At 40.7% G+C, this 12,409-nt stretch overlaps 1 protein-coding gene and 1 long non-coding RNA gene across 9 annotated transcripts in view; one reads left to right on the forward strand and one right to left on the reverse strand.

Annotated features, from left to right (window-relative positions):
- Positions 1-706: 706 nt before the first annotated feature.
- On the reverse strand, positions 707-5,996 carry LOC110015963. 4 transcript variants are annotated; one of them, XR_002291232.2, is made up of 7 exons: positions 5,738-5,996; positions 3,629-3,690; positions 3,410-3,535; positions 2,349-2,401; positions 1,946-1,996; positions 1,349-1,818; positions 707-1,271 (listed from the first exon to the last, which is right to left on the reverse strand). It is a non-coding gene; the product is annotated as an uncharacterized LOC110015963 (long non-coding RNA). The 4 variants fall into 4 exon arrangements; XR_002291231.2 differs by lacking the exon at positions 5,738-5,996 and adding an exon at positions 4,865-4,968; XR_002291230.1 differs by lacking the exon at positions 5,738-5,996 and adding an exon at positions 4,741-4,845.
- The window catches only part of kcnq4 (potassium voltage-gated channel subfamily Q member 4), a 56,594-nt gene continuing 45,784 nt past the window's right edge, over positions 1,600-12,409 (forward strand). For 4 of the 5 annotated variants that reach the window (XM_011481230.3, XM_011481231.3, XM_011481232.3 and 1 more), the window contains exon 1: positions 4,791-5,120. In XM_011481230.3, the coding sequence (XP_011479532.1) occupies positions 4,819-5,120 (302 nt within the window). In that variant the 5' untranslated portion in view covers positions 4,791-4,818. Of the gene's footprint in view, positions 1,784-4,790; positions 5,121-12,409 lie in introns of those variants that run through there. The other variant, XM_020707320.1, reaches the window with a different exon arrangement.

The following is a 12,409-nucleotide window of genomic DNA, read 5'->3' on the forward strand; positions in this document are numbered from 1 at the left end:
AGGAACGTTTCCGTTTTCGTTGTCTGAACTGCAATCTGGGTCTAATGGATAGTTGCTCGCCATTTTTCTTGTACCGGTAATCTTAGGTCGGGGGTGTAAGATAGCGGGGGGAACATGTAAACGGATGGATGATGGGAAGAGGACCTTCCAGAATTAAGAGGTGAAATTTTTTTTAATGCAATACTGCAGCCCTGCAGAAACCATGTCTTTGAAAACGTCACAGTTTTTAAATTTTGGCTAAAGACAGCCTAATCCTATATAAAAGGACCACCAGGAACGCTTTTACAACAAATCAGAAGATGATCAGAGTGGGACTTTACCATGGCATCCTTGCAGTCGCCATCTTTCTGCAACTTCCTCAACCATAAACAGAATTCAATCCTTCATTTAAATCCTGAATAAACACAACCTGGAGTTTCTTTTCTCCTCCGTCTTCATCGCTGAACAAAAACCGCACTAATCAAAGGATTCAGCATTTTTGTGGATTTGAACTCAAGCGTGAAAAGGATTAAGTGGTGAGATTTTCCCCGTCCCCTCATTTGGGGGGATTAAGGCACTTTTGACCCAATGAACTAGAACTGACTGCCTCAACTCCGGTCAGGTTTAACAGCCTCATCAATAGCTGGTTAAACCAAGATGTCTGGTAATCCTGTAATAAGAGTCAACTTTCTACTTTGATGAGAGTCAAGTTTGATCCACAAGTTGCTTTGGATCACTATCAAACAGTCGTGCAATTTTATTTTTTCCAGGTCATGGCATTTCATTACGACGAAGGTGATTCTTCAAGACGTTTCCATGGAAACCAGCAGTAGCATTTAGGATATTTCTTGTTTATTTAAAACAATATTAATTTGCTTGTCTTACATCCTTAGAAGGATTTCAGTTGAACATTACTAGGAAACCAGACGTATTCAGACAGTTTGGACTTGTCCTGCAGCTCAGTCCAGGTTCCTGTTTTTGTAACTAAGATGAGGAAATGTCTGGACTGCAGTCTCTTTCACCTTTTTCTTTTTTTTCCTTGAAACCTTCAGTCCTGCAGAGGTGGGGCTTTGCAGGACCTCACAAAAGACCTTTTGACTGGTCCTGAATGGGCTGCTTACAGGAAGCCCGCGGGTCCTGGTTCTCAAACTGGCACACTTGTAAAAGTTACCAGATGGAAAAACTGCAAGCATCTATGGGATGGTGGTAGCGATGAGGGATCTTCTTGCTCTGTGTCGTCAACCGCGCATCTGCTGGCCCCCCATGACCCGCCTTGTGTTTTCCTTACTCCGCTGTGGGGACAGCAGAGATTAAATAAATAAAAACATGACTGCGGTTTGGGAAAATGATAAGTAAACGTCTGACGTACATAAAAAGGTGGTGGTGGTGCCAAACAAAGCACGTTTGCAGTCGACTGTGTGTAACGCACAATTGCTGATGAGAGTATTTTTAAGTTCCCATAGATTCCTGGAGTAAGCTGTCCACTCCGGAGGCTCAACGGGCCCAGCAGGGCGTAAATGAATGCTTGGGGTGTGGTGGCAAAAACACAGCACAGAGGAGGTGGTGTAAGTGGAGCAGCCACCTCCTTACACCTCCTCTGGGTCACTCTGTGCTGTAATTCCACCCTCAGAGAAGATCTGCTGATGAGTGTCTCTAAATCCGTGTACAAGAGCGTTCCTCCTTTTTTGTTTTGTCTGTCGGCTCCACCTCTGGCCTCTGGCTCCACGTTCCACCCTCTGACTGGACTCAGCTGTTGGGTGTCGCTCCACGGCTGTCAGAGGCCAGCTCCAGATGCTCCATCCAGGTCAGACGTGTTGATTGCTGGATTACAGCAGGGTACTGTAATAGAAAAGTGTGTGGCTTTGACACAATGAAATGTAGATGTTTGACTCCGGAGGGGACAAACTGATTCTGGAGCGGACCATCAACACCTCTGTCATATGGGCGTCACCTGGCCTGGACTTACCGAGGAAGAGGGAAGGTCCAGGTGGCGGCCATGGGGAGGTCTTCGCTTGCCCTTGTGTTAAAAAAAAATCTAGTTTTGATTCCAGTTAAAGACACAAACAAACAGAATTTTCCAGAAATTCTTTTATGAGTGACTTTTATTACATTTATTATCAGTTTAAACCATTTAATAAGTTAGAAAAGTGGGTTAAACATTAGCAGATATTAGTTATTCATGCGCTTGTGTTCTGGATAAATGAAGAAGGTCATCCATACAGACGAGACCAGTGCAGCTGCTACAAAAAAACGGAGGATTTGTCTTTTTGTCGAAAAAACTGAAATTTTGGCTTATTTTCCTTAATGAATTTATTATTAAAAGCAACTTTTTGAAAAAGTGTTTCCCTTTATAAATGAGAAATTCATACCAGAAGCATGTGGCTAACTCCATGAAGTCAAAAATACGACAGAAATGGACATTCTGAAAAAGACGAAACCAAAAACTGCTTTTAAAAAATGTAATTATAACATTATTTGCTAAAAAATCTACAACCACAAGGTAAATTTGTGATCAAATGAGCATCATCTACCAAAATAGAAGGGGTAACTCTATTGTTTTGTGTCAACTCTAACATTTACTTGTTTTTTGTTAGTAAGAAAAAAAAATCCTCTTTTCAAAATGATAAACAAACAACATATTCCTGCTTTATCTGCTGTCCAGATCGGTATCCAATTTCAAGCCTGACACTCCGGAAAACCAGGAAAATTTAGCATTACATTAATCCAATTTATTCCAGATGAATTTTAGGTTTTTAATGAAAATTCAGTCCAGATCTTTCCATTAAAGCTTGTTTGTGTAAAATGTGTTTTTATAACAGCTTTTTTTTAAGTGATCGACAGATTTTATGCAAGTATTTTTGGAGTAATTCCTCTTGTGAGCAAGCAATAGAAAAACTGCCTCCAAAGAACAGAAAGGAAGAACCTCCACACCAAAACTAGATTTGGTGAAGGGGTTCCACTTAACTGGCACTGCAAGAAAGGAAAAAGACAGAAAAAAACACAGGAACACCTGATGGAGGACAAAAGGAAACAGTTAGCAGAGATCCATTCATCAATGAATGAGGGCAGACAAAGGCTGTAGGTGAAACGTTCTCAAATAAACATAAATATACCTTGATTAAAAATAAAAAAAAGTTGTAACTGAAAAAATGATTTAAAAAACTCCAAACCCAATTTTTTTTAAAAGTTTCCTTAAAGCAATAAGTTAAGTAGATGGCTGTTTCAATATGAGATATTTTTGAAAATATGTAGATCATTTTCTGATCAAACAACCACATTTCTGTCATTTAAACAAAGAAAAAAAGCATTGATGATTTTCTCAATTTTTGATTTACAAATATGTAATCAAAAGTTGTTAACACATTGAAAATAATGTTGTTTATTTGAAAAAATAGGCAAATGAATCTGTTTATTTTTACCAAATGTTCACCTGAAAAGTTGCATAATGTAGATTTAAAGAATTCCCCCTCTCTGGAGTAAGTTGTCTGCTTGTAGCTGAAGGTGTTGACTGCTGGTCCCACCAATGACTCCGTCAGTCAATGCACAGAATGTGCAGCTAAATAAAGAATCAGGGATTAGCCGAGTTGCATTATGTAAGGACGGGGAGCCGTGGGAATAATGTCTAGATTTGGGCCTTGTGAAAGCTCACCTCTGCATTCCCAAATGTCACTCCATGTTTAAACATGAACTGCTGGACGATTGAAGTGTAACCTGCAAAAGTGGAAACAAAACATACTGGTTACGAATTTGCAAAGAAAATTCACCTTTTCTTTCATCCAGAATGGAAAAGGTAATACTTTTATTGAGCTGAAACTTTTTGCTTTTATTCTAATGTCCTGAAACCATGATTAATGATGAATGGAACTGATTTCACTTGACTTTATCTGATGTTTGTCGGTGTAAACTGTTGGTTTGGTGGTGAGAAGGAGCTCCCTGAAGACAGACCTCTGTGCCTCATAACCTCATGTTTGTGTCATATTCACAAGCATCTGTGTGTCACACGCTTGGATTTAGAAAGCAGGGTGACTGTTTCCCAACACCTGTCTCTGCTGCTCCAAAGCTTCTGCATCTCTGGATACATAAACTGTCATACACACGTTTTTTTTTGTCGTTTAGTTTGAATTTAAATTTATAATAATGTTTTAATCACAAAACGTTGATATGAAACGCAGGTGTTCCAATTTCTCCAGGAAGTGTTTATTTTCTCCTGCTGAAAAGCTTCAAAAACCTGTTCCTGAAAGCCTCCTGGCTATTCATATTGATCTGCACCTCCGGAGTGGAAATCCTCTCTTTTATTTTATTATTCTTAGTATTATTATCTTAAAGTGCTGCTCTGTGATGGCTTTGAACATCACCGATGACTGCGCGCTCTGCGCGCTCTGCCCCGCCTGCAGGAGCGCAGCAGCAGCTCTGGTCTAGAGGCGCGCGCAGGGGGAAGCTGATGATAACTGCTGCTGTGGGGAGGCTCACACCGAGTCAGAGACCGAACCGGGTCCACGGACTAAGTCTCACACGACATTGCGATTCCTATTCATATTAGAAGGTGATGCTGCCGCCGCTCTGAAGTCAGCTGCGTCTGCGCTCCGCACACCTGACTCAGCTATGGTCACTGGAGGTCACGTTTCGGCGCGGCGCTCTCACCTAACTATTTTACTCTTTTTTGGACAAATTTACAGATAATTTCTGGAGGTAAAATGGTGTAACGAGCTCTCCCCCCTTCCCTCTTTTTGACATTTGATCAGTTTTGAACCCCAAACAAACCCGGACTATGGTCAGTAGTAAGCTGTGCGCTCCTGCCTGCGCTCCACCGAGAAGTGTCCAGTCCTATGCAGCCTGACGATGCTGGCAAGTCCATCCAACAACGGCGGCGTCAGAATGCTCGTACCACCGGGTCCGAACGACGACAGGCGGGTCGAATTCGTGGCGCTCACCGCCGTGCAAACGGAGAGGAGTGAGCCGTCCACCCCGGAGCGCGGACCCCCGTCTCACCGCACGGGGCTGCTGGGAACCCCGCTCCCGGGACCGCCCGGACCCCGAGCCAGCGCGTCCGCTTCCAGTAAGCGCTTCAGAAAGTTGCAAAACTTTCTGTACAACGTGCTGGAGAGACCAAGAGGATGGGCGTTCATCTACCATGCATTCATGTAAGTGCGTCCTCCACTTTCTGCGCCATCCAGCCTAAGAATGCGACCCTTTTTGCCCCTTTTCTGCTCTTTAAAAGTTTGCTGAACTTCTCATCCTCTTTGTTCCTGCACATGTGATCACTATAAACCATTATCGTGATACATTTTTATAATTAACGCAGCAGAATAGCTTAGGCTGCAATTAACAGGATCAGATGCCATACATCATCTCAACATGGGGTCCACTGTTCAATTTCCTATTTTCCCTGTCTCGTTAACTCACAAGGAGGGCTTGGGATATTATATTCATTTATCTGAGTCAACAGGATGCTGGTATTTGAACCAAAGACTCTTTTTTGGGGCCTGTTTTCCACATGTTGCTGATGTGTGAGGAATGTGCACAACATAAGGTGATGGAAAACCAATTCTTTTAGAGGGACGTTTTATTTGTGTATTTTTTTTAAACTTTACTCTAACACCTTTCAAAGTAAATGCAAAATGTAATAAATGAAAGGGGCAAAATCAGAACAGAAGTTCATCCGCTGCTGGAGGTGCACAGTTTGAATTTAAAGTGCCGATTTGCCGCTTGCTCTTGAATTTATACAATCACTGTAAACACTGGAAAAGTATGTGCTCACTGTTTGGAGTGCCTGCTCCCCTCTGACCGCCCCCATCCACAGCAGCTCAAGATTAAGTCACTTGTTTGATCCAAACTATTTGAATTTCTCTACTGGGGTGTGAGTTTCTGCAGCGCTATCTAGGCCGGTTCTGCAGCTGTCCCACACAAAGTGGGCAGAAGACTACGTGTGGGAGCTCCCCGGACTGGGTCGTGCCTTCAGTGTCATTGTTTAGACAAGCACAGCTGTCTGCCTGCGATGTGCCATCATGTGTTTGCAGCAGAGGGGAATCTCAGGGCAGGGCCGTGAGCTTCTATTGTGCACTTTTAGAGGGAACACAATACTCCCATTTGTCCCTCACACCTCTTTTCAGGACTTTTACTTTTATGAGGACATGGGATCCTCTCTATGTTTGACAGTAAAAACTTTTTTGGACATTCTCCGGGGTGTCGGAGCTGATGGCAGCTCTGTCACAGCAGTTATTTCTCTGTCAGGGAGGCACTTGAAGGTGTCAGGATCATGTTTCAGATGTCAGCGGCTGACAGACAGAGCTGGACTCATCTCTGTCCTGTGTTTTCAAACATGTACTTCAGATGGGTCCATACACTCTACTATAATCTGGTCGAAATGGACAGAAAAGAATGGAAACGTTTCCCACGTTTTGATGGTTTGGCAGACTAAAACAGAACAGGAAGAAAACACAAAGGAAAACTTGTGTATTTATAAACTCATAAGTTATATGAGAGGAAAAAATACAGGAATTAAATGCTGAAATATAGCTATAAAAAGAAGTACGTAGAGGTTACATTTACTTAAGTACCTTTTAGTAAAAAGTTCCACTCCTCCGGAAGCTTTCCTGCACCAAAGTTTGTACGGGATGCAAGATGACATCATTGCAGTTTTGTTAATGAAAGATAGTTGGGTTAAAAAGTAAACATCTGCACGGGCCACTGTCAAATATTTCAGCTTTGACCGTCCTGCATGGCTGCACGCATGAGTGCAGCAAACTGTTGGGATGTGGACGGATCCTGAACCCTCAAAGGGAGAAAACAGTCTTGTCTATAAGGCAGCAGTGTTGTAAGGGGTTTTTCCTCCATCAAGAGAAAACAAAGGCTTCATTAATGCCGGTCACTTGTAGACTCACACGGTTTTCCAAAATATTGAATATTGCAAACAAAAATATGTATTTATTTTAGTTGGTTGATTTAAATTTAAATTTCAAATAAGTTTTATCCTACAAACCACTCAGGTCCAAACTGCTACTCACTACTTGAGTACTTTTTCCATGAGGTACTTTTTAACTCAGTATTATTATTATCTTTTTGATAACTACTTTTGTTTAGTATTTTTTTGTTATAGTACTTTAACTTTGGATTCTCTATTCGCCTTTGGATTATTTGCAGGTTTAAAGGAGGAAAGATACATGCATTTAATAGGGATTCAATAAGCAGGAAGATGTTTGCATGTGCATTCCAGATATATTTGTTTATATGTTTTATCTTAGAAATATTTCTATAAAAAGTTAGGGTTTCATTTGGAAAAGCATGGGAAAAATGGTGGTATCATTTTATTTCTAATCAAATGTGATGCTTTATGATGGTGCGTTTCAGGTTGCAGTTTTTTAACTTTAATTTATTTTTGTATTTTATAATAACTGGATTGTTAAAACGAAGCTGAGCTAGTACAAAAAATAGATTTAAAACGCTTATAAAGTAAATTAAAATGCTCCAGTGGGACTATCTTCCCATCTTTTTGTGATTTCCCTTCTTCAAATAGGAGTTGTTGTTGTTTTTGTAATCGTTCACTCTCGTTGGGTCACTTCTGCTCCTCCGTTTGCGAGATGATCCGCTTGCATTTACACTGTAGTGAGAATCCAGATTTGCGTTTTAACCTGTCAACCACCAGCGTGAAAAAAAATCATTTGTATGTAAAATAAGTTGTGTGATTGATTTTTTTTTAATAAATCCAGCTTTTCTCCACAGATACAGGATCAGCCATATTTTTTTTAAAAGTTGCAAATATTTCTTAATGTGTGTAAAAACGAAGAATATTTGTCATTGGATTAAACCTAATGTGTCTCCTTAGACATTGAACTGATTAAACTTGTTTCTTCAGATGGATGTTAACCTTCGGGTTCTGCCTCTCTGCCTCCCAAACAAGTCCCATGTAGTTTCTTCTCCTCTCTGCCCTTCTCTTCTGCTAACTCATCCAAAAAGGATCATTGCCTACAAAGAAAATAAGGAGGGGCAAGAAGGGAGAAGCGTCATAAATAAAGACGAGCTCCTGGAAAGTTCTGTTTCACGAAAAAAAAAAGGGGGGAGACAAAAACGCAGTTTCAAGGAATTTCATCTGCTTGGGAACATGATTGGTTGTCTGAACAACCTGACAGGTTCCTTGAATGTGCAGAAATGGGAAGCGTTTCTGTTTTCTTGAGCTAACCCTTTAAAACTCCTTGCTCCTCCTGCTGTAAAAGTTCAGGGTCAGATGGAGAGGCTGTTGAATCTGCCCAGGGTTACCCAAATCCTCTTTTCAAAGTGACGTTTAAAAATGCAAATGAGAACTAAAATAGTGACAAGACAGCTTTTAAAAGCGATCGGTACAGTGACAGGCAATAATATAAATGTCAAACACATACAAACGTGAGCTTTGGCAGGTGACCAGCCTCTCCCAGAAGGATCAGTTACAGTGTTTTCCCTCACCTTTAACCTCCCACCCTTTTCCACCATTGGCAGTGCCACATATAGACCACCACAGGAGGCCATCTGTTTTGTCCGCACTAATTTACGCCACCAAAGGGACCTGAAGTGTAAATTTAGGCTGGCAGTCTGAGATCAGGTCATACGGTGCTACGAGGAAGAGCACGAGACCCAAACCCCCCACGGAAGTCCCGACAACATGTCGTACTCTGATCTCGTACAGTAAAGGAACGTCAGGCTCGGTTCTGCAGCCTGAATATTTCAGGGAAAATACATGAGCGAGAAAACGAGGCAAGTCTGAGCACCCGATCTCCAGAGTGATTGATTGGTTTGGAATAGGGCGAAAATATGCCGGCCATTTATAATTGATGACTTGCAGAGAATATCCTAAGATGTGATATAAAATGATAATATGGAGGATTTAGAGCTGAAGTTTATCACTGTGGAATGGAGAGAATTATTATTCTGTGTACTTCTTTTATTTGATCTTTTTTTAGTTAACCTGCGGTTACATTAGTCCACAAATTCCTTAACAACAGTTTGAGAATAAATACCTCTGGATAAGCTTTTGTAAGCCTAACAAAATAAAAGCATGTTTTGAAAACTGTGAAATGCCTGGTGAAGAGTCTGGAAATCTGTTTGCCAATAGCTGATGAAAACAGAAAGTAGCCAGAATATGTAAATAAATAAGTTTCATACGGTAGAAAAGTGAATCCTAATTGCAACAGATTATCTTTTTTTTTTAAAGGAAAATATATATTAAATGTTTGTGGGTACAAAATAAATTTGTACAGAAATGTGTCCTTTGTGAAATAATGATCCCTCCTGGAAGTTTTTTTAAAAATTTTTTAAAAAATTATAATGTGTACATACATGTCAAAGACTCGCAGGTGAAGTCCAAAAACTGAAATATGTTGGAGAATTTAAAGGGGAAATTAAAAAAAAAAAGTTAATTGCAATTTGCTATTTACTCTGCTTTATTATTATTATTATTATTATTTTTTGATGAAACTTTTACTTCCTGTTGAGGGATAAAACAACAACAATTGGAGCCAGGTCAGTTCAACAAACAGCCTCTAGGTGGCTTGTTACACAAACAAGTCACTCCTCATTCTTTTTTGCCATTTTATGTAATATATCATTTTATAAACAAATCGTGTTTGTGAAAGGCATCAAATAAAGGCAGTTGCATTGAATCAATAATGAAAGGAATCTTTTCATAATCATGCGCACAAGCTCATGTGCTCACACACACAGTTTCACCCTCTCTACAAACATTCAGCACAGGCAAATGATTTATTACAATCATGAGAAAAAATGCAGGAAACTCAACAGTCATTCAAACGCTAAACAGTCCAACCTCGATATTTGCCTCCGAGGTTTGATTTACTGTATTTTTTTGTACTTTAAGGAGCACTTGACAGCCTTATTTATTAAAAAAACAAACAAACACTGTGCACCTTATAATCTGGAGCGCCTTACAGATGAATTCATACTGGTTACTGATGTCGAAGCGATTTTGAGAGGGACATGCCGCTCTCTCTGGCTTTTTACCAGTTGCAAACAAGGTTGGACATTTTTTAAGTCACAGTAACATTGTTTTAGCAGTGTCCAACTGCTTTTTTACATGTTATGAAAAGGTTGTTAGTTAAAGGTAATGCGAATGTTCCAACGCTGCACCCTACCGCGCAAGAAAACACAGTAATCTTGGTGTCAAAGATTCTCTGAGTATTTTTATGAACCTCACTATTTTATCCAATACTTATGGTCTTTTGGCTTTTTGCTTATTTTCAAAAATGCTTTGCTTTAATAATCTTCAAATTTACCCAGATGGTAACGACTGAGGAGATGATACCAACTTTTTATACAAACCGATGATGTGTCACAGGGGTGAGGTGGGGGTGGAGGGGACAGGTGAGCCATGATCTGAGGAAAATATCACACAAGTTTCTCTCTTCTCGCAAGTGAGCAGCCTGTAACCTGCGTAATCGCTGGATGGGATTCAGGTGTGCAGCTGCGTCCGACCTAGATTCAGCCTTGCACACTTGCAAGCAGCGCTCATGGGAAAAAACAGAGAGGAAAACAGGTGCGGGAGAGGAGGGCCGGCGCGTAAAAAGCAACACAACTGCTTTTCTTAGACCACTCTGTTGCCTTTCTCTCATCTGCAGTGTGTTAACACACATGTTCAATTTGGAGACCAGCAAGCTGGTAAACCTCCTGCCTAAATTGGATGATCCTCACACTTGCTGATGGTCAGATCATCCGGGTATTTGAACCAGCAGCCCCTGGTTTCTGCTATACTCTTACATTCTGCAAAAGCAGCAAAGATGTGTGTTTTTAATACTCTTTCAGACCTTTTTTATGGAAGCGATTCTGTAGCATGATTGAAAATAAATGTCAAAACCAGAAATATTTTTTCATTTTCAAAATGAAGTTGCATTTTTTGACTCAAAATTAAAATGAAAAAGAAATCCGCCAAAATGCTTTTTCAGTTTCTTCTTCAACACTGCTTTTTCTGTCACTTAATTAATATGATGAAGAAAAGTGTATTTGACATTTCATTTGCAAAAAGTTCTCAAGTGAATTTGCAGCAAAATTCATTTAGAAATGTCGAATTTGACAATTAAAATGGTTAAAACCATTTCTGTTAAGAAATGGTTTTTCATTTTCAAAACGTTACTGCATCAAATGACTCAAAATTAAAATGAAAAATCAATACTTCAAAATGCTTTTTCCTTTTCTACTTCAAAACCCCTTATTCTGTGTCATAATTAAAACGAAAATGCAAAGAGGGGATTGCATTTTTATTTTCACATCCACCCTGCGAATAGTGTCGCATAATTCAATTCGACTTAGCATTTCCAGAGGGGAGGCGGGGCGATGGCGTCAGTGCTAACTCCGTGTATCCGGCTGCTAAAAGAAACAGACATGCTAGGAGCAGTGCGGCCACGCTTGTAGCCTTGTGTTAGGTTCGTCGAAACTTTCCCCGGATTAGCTTTGTCTTCAGACCGGCAGCTGGATCGCCGAAGGCGGAAGTGCTGCTACGCAGATCTGAGAAACTCTAAATCATCAAATGAATATGTGTTTCCAGTGGTTTCCAGACAAAGTAAAGGCTGATGTAATTCCCACATATTTACATCCAAGATGCTCATTGCGGCATTGCAAAATCAGCACAAAGCTACTGGAGACTATCTCCTAAATATGCTTTTCTGCGCTGATTTTGCTGTTCGAGGACAGCTGGAGCCCCATCAACAGCTCAAGTAGATTTCGCCATGCACGTATCTTCTAAATGTCCTTTTATTAGTGTTATGATTATTATTAGGGGCCTGCTCGCTTATAATTTTTAAAATCCGTGCGGACAGTGCTTTTGTCTTAGCCACAAGGACCGCGAAAAAGGGTTAGCATTAGGCTAATACGTGCTAAAAAACATTGGCCGTGGGGAAACTTAAAACTCCGTGCGGGCAATGCCGCAATGAGCATCTTGGATGTAAATATGTTGGAATTACATCAGCCTTTATTTTGTCTGGACACCACTGGAAACAGCAATTCATATGATGGTTTAGAGTTTCTCAGATCTGCGTAGCAGCACTTCCACCTTCGGCGATCCGGCTGCCGGTCCGAAGACAAAGCTAGTCCCGGGAAGGTTTCGACGAACCGCGGTGCGTCCGAAGGAGGACCGCGGAAGCCGGCAATGCTGCTACGTTGTCCTGAGAAGCCGTGTAAAATCATCAGGAGTGCCGCACTGCTCCTAGCATGTGTCTCTTTGCGGCCAGACACACGGAGATAGCACTGACGTCATCGGCCCGCCTCCCCCCTGGAAATGCTAAGTCGAATTGAATTATTGTTCGCAGGGTGGATGTGAAAAAGAAAGTGCAATCCCCTCTTTGCATTTTCGTTTTAATTATGACACAGAATAAGCTTTTTTGTAAGCAGAAAAGGGAAAAGCATTTTGGTGGATTGCTTTTTCATTTTAATTTTGAGTCAAAAAAATGCAGCT

The sequence above is a fragment of the Oryzias latipes genome, chromosome 11 (assembly GCF_002234675.1).
Source record: "Oryzias latipes chromosome 11, ASM223467v1".
NCBI classification, from domain to species: domain Eukaryota; kingdom Metazoa; phylum Chordata; class Actinopteri; order Beloniformes; family Adrianichthyidae; genus Oryzias; species Oryzias latipes.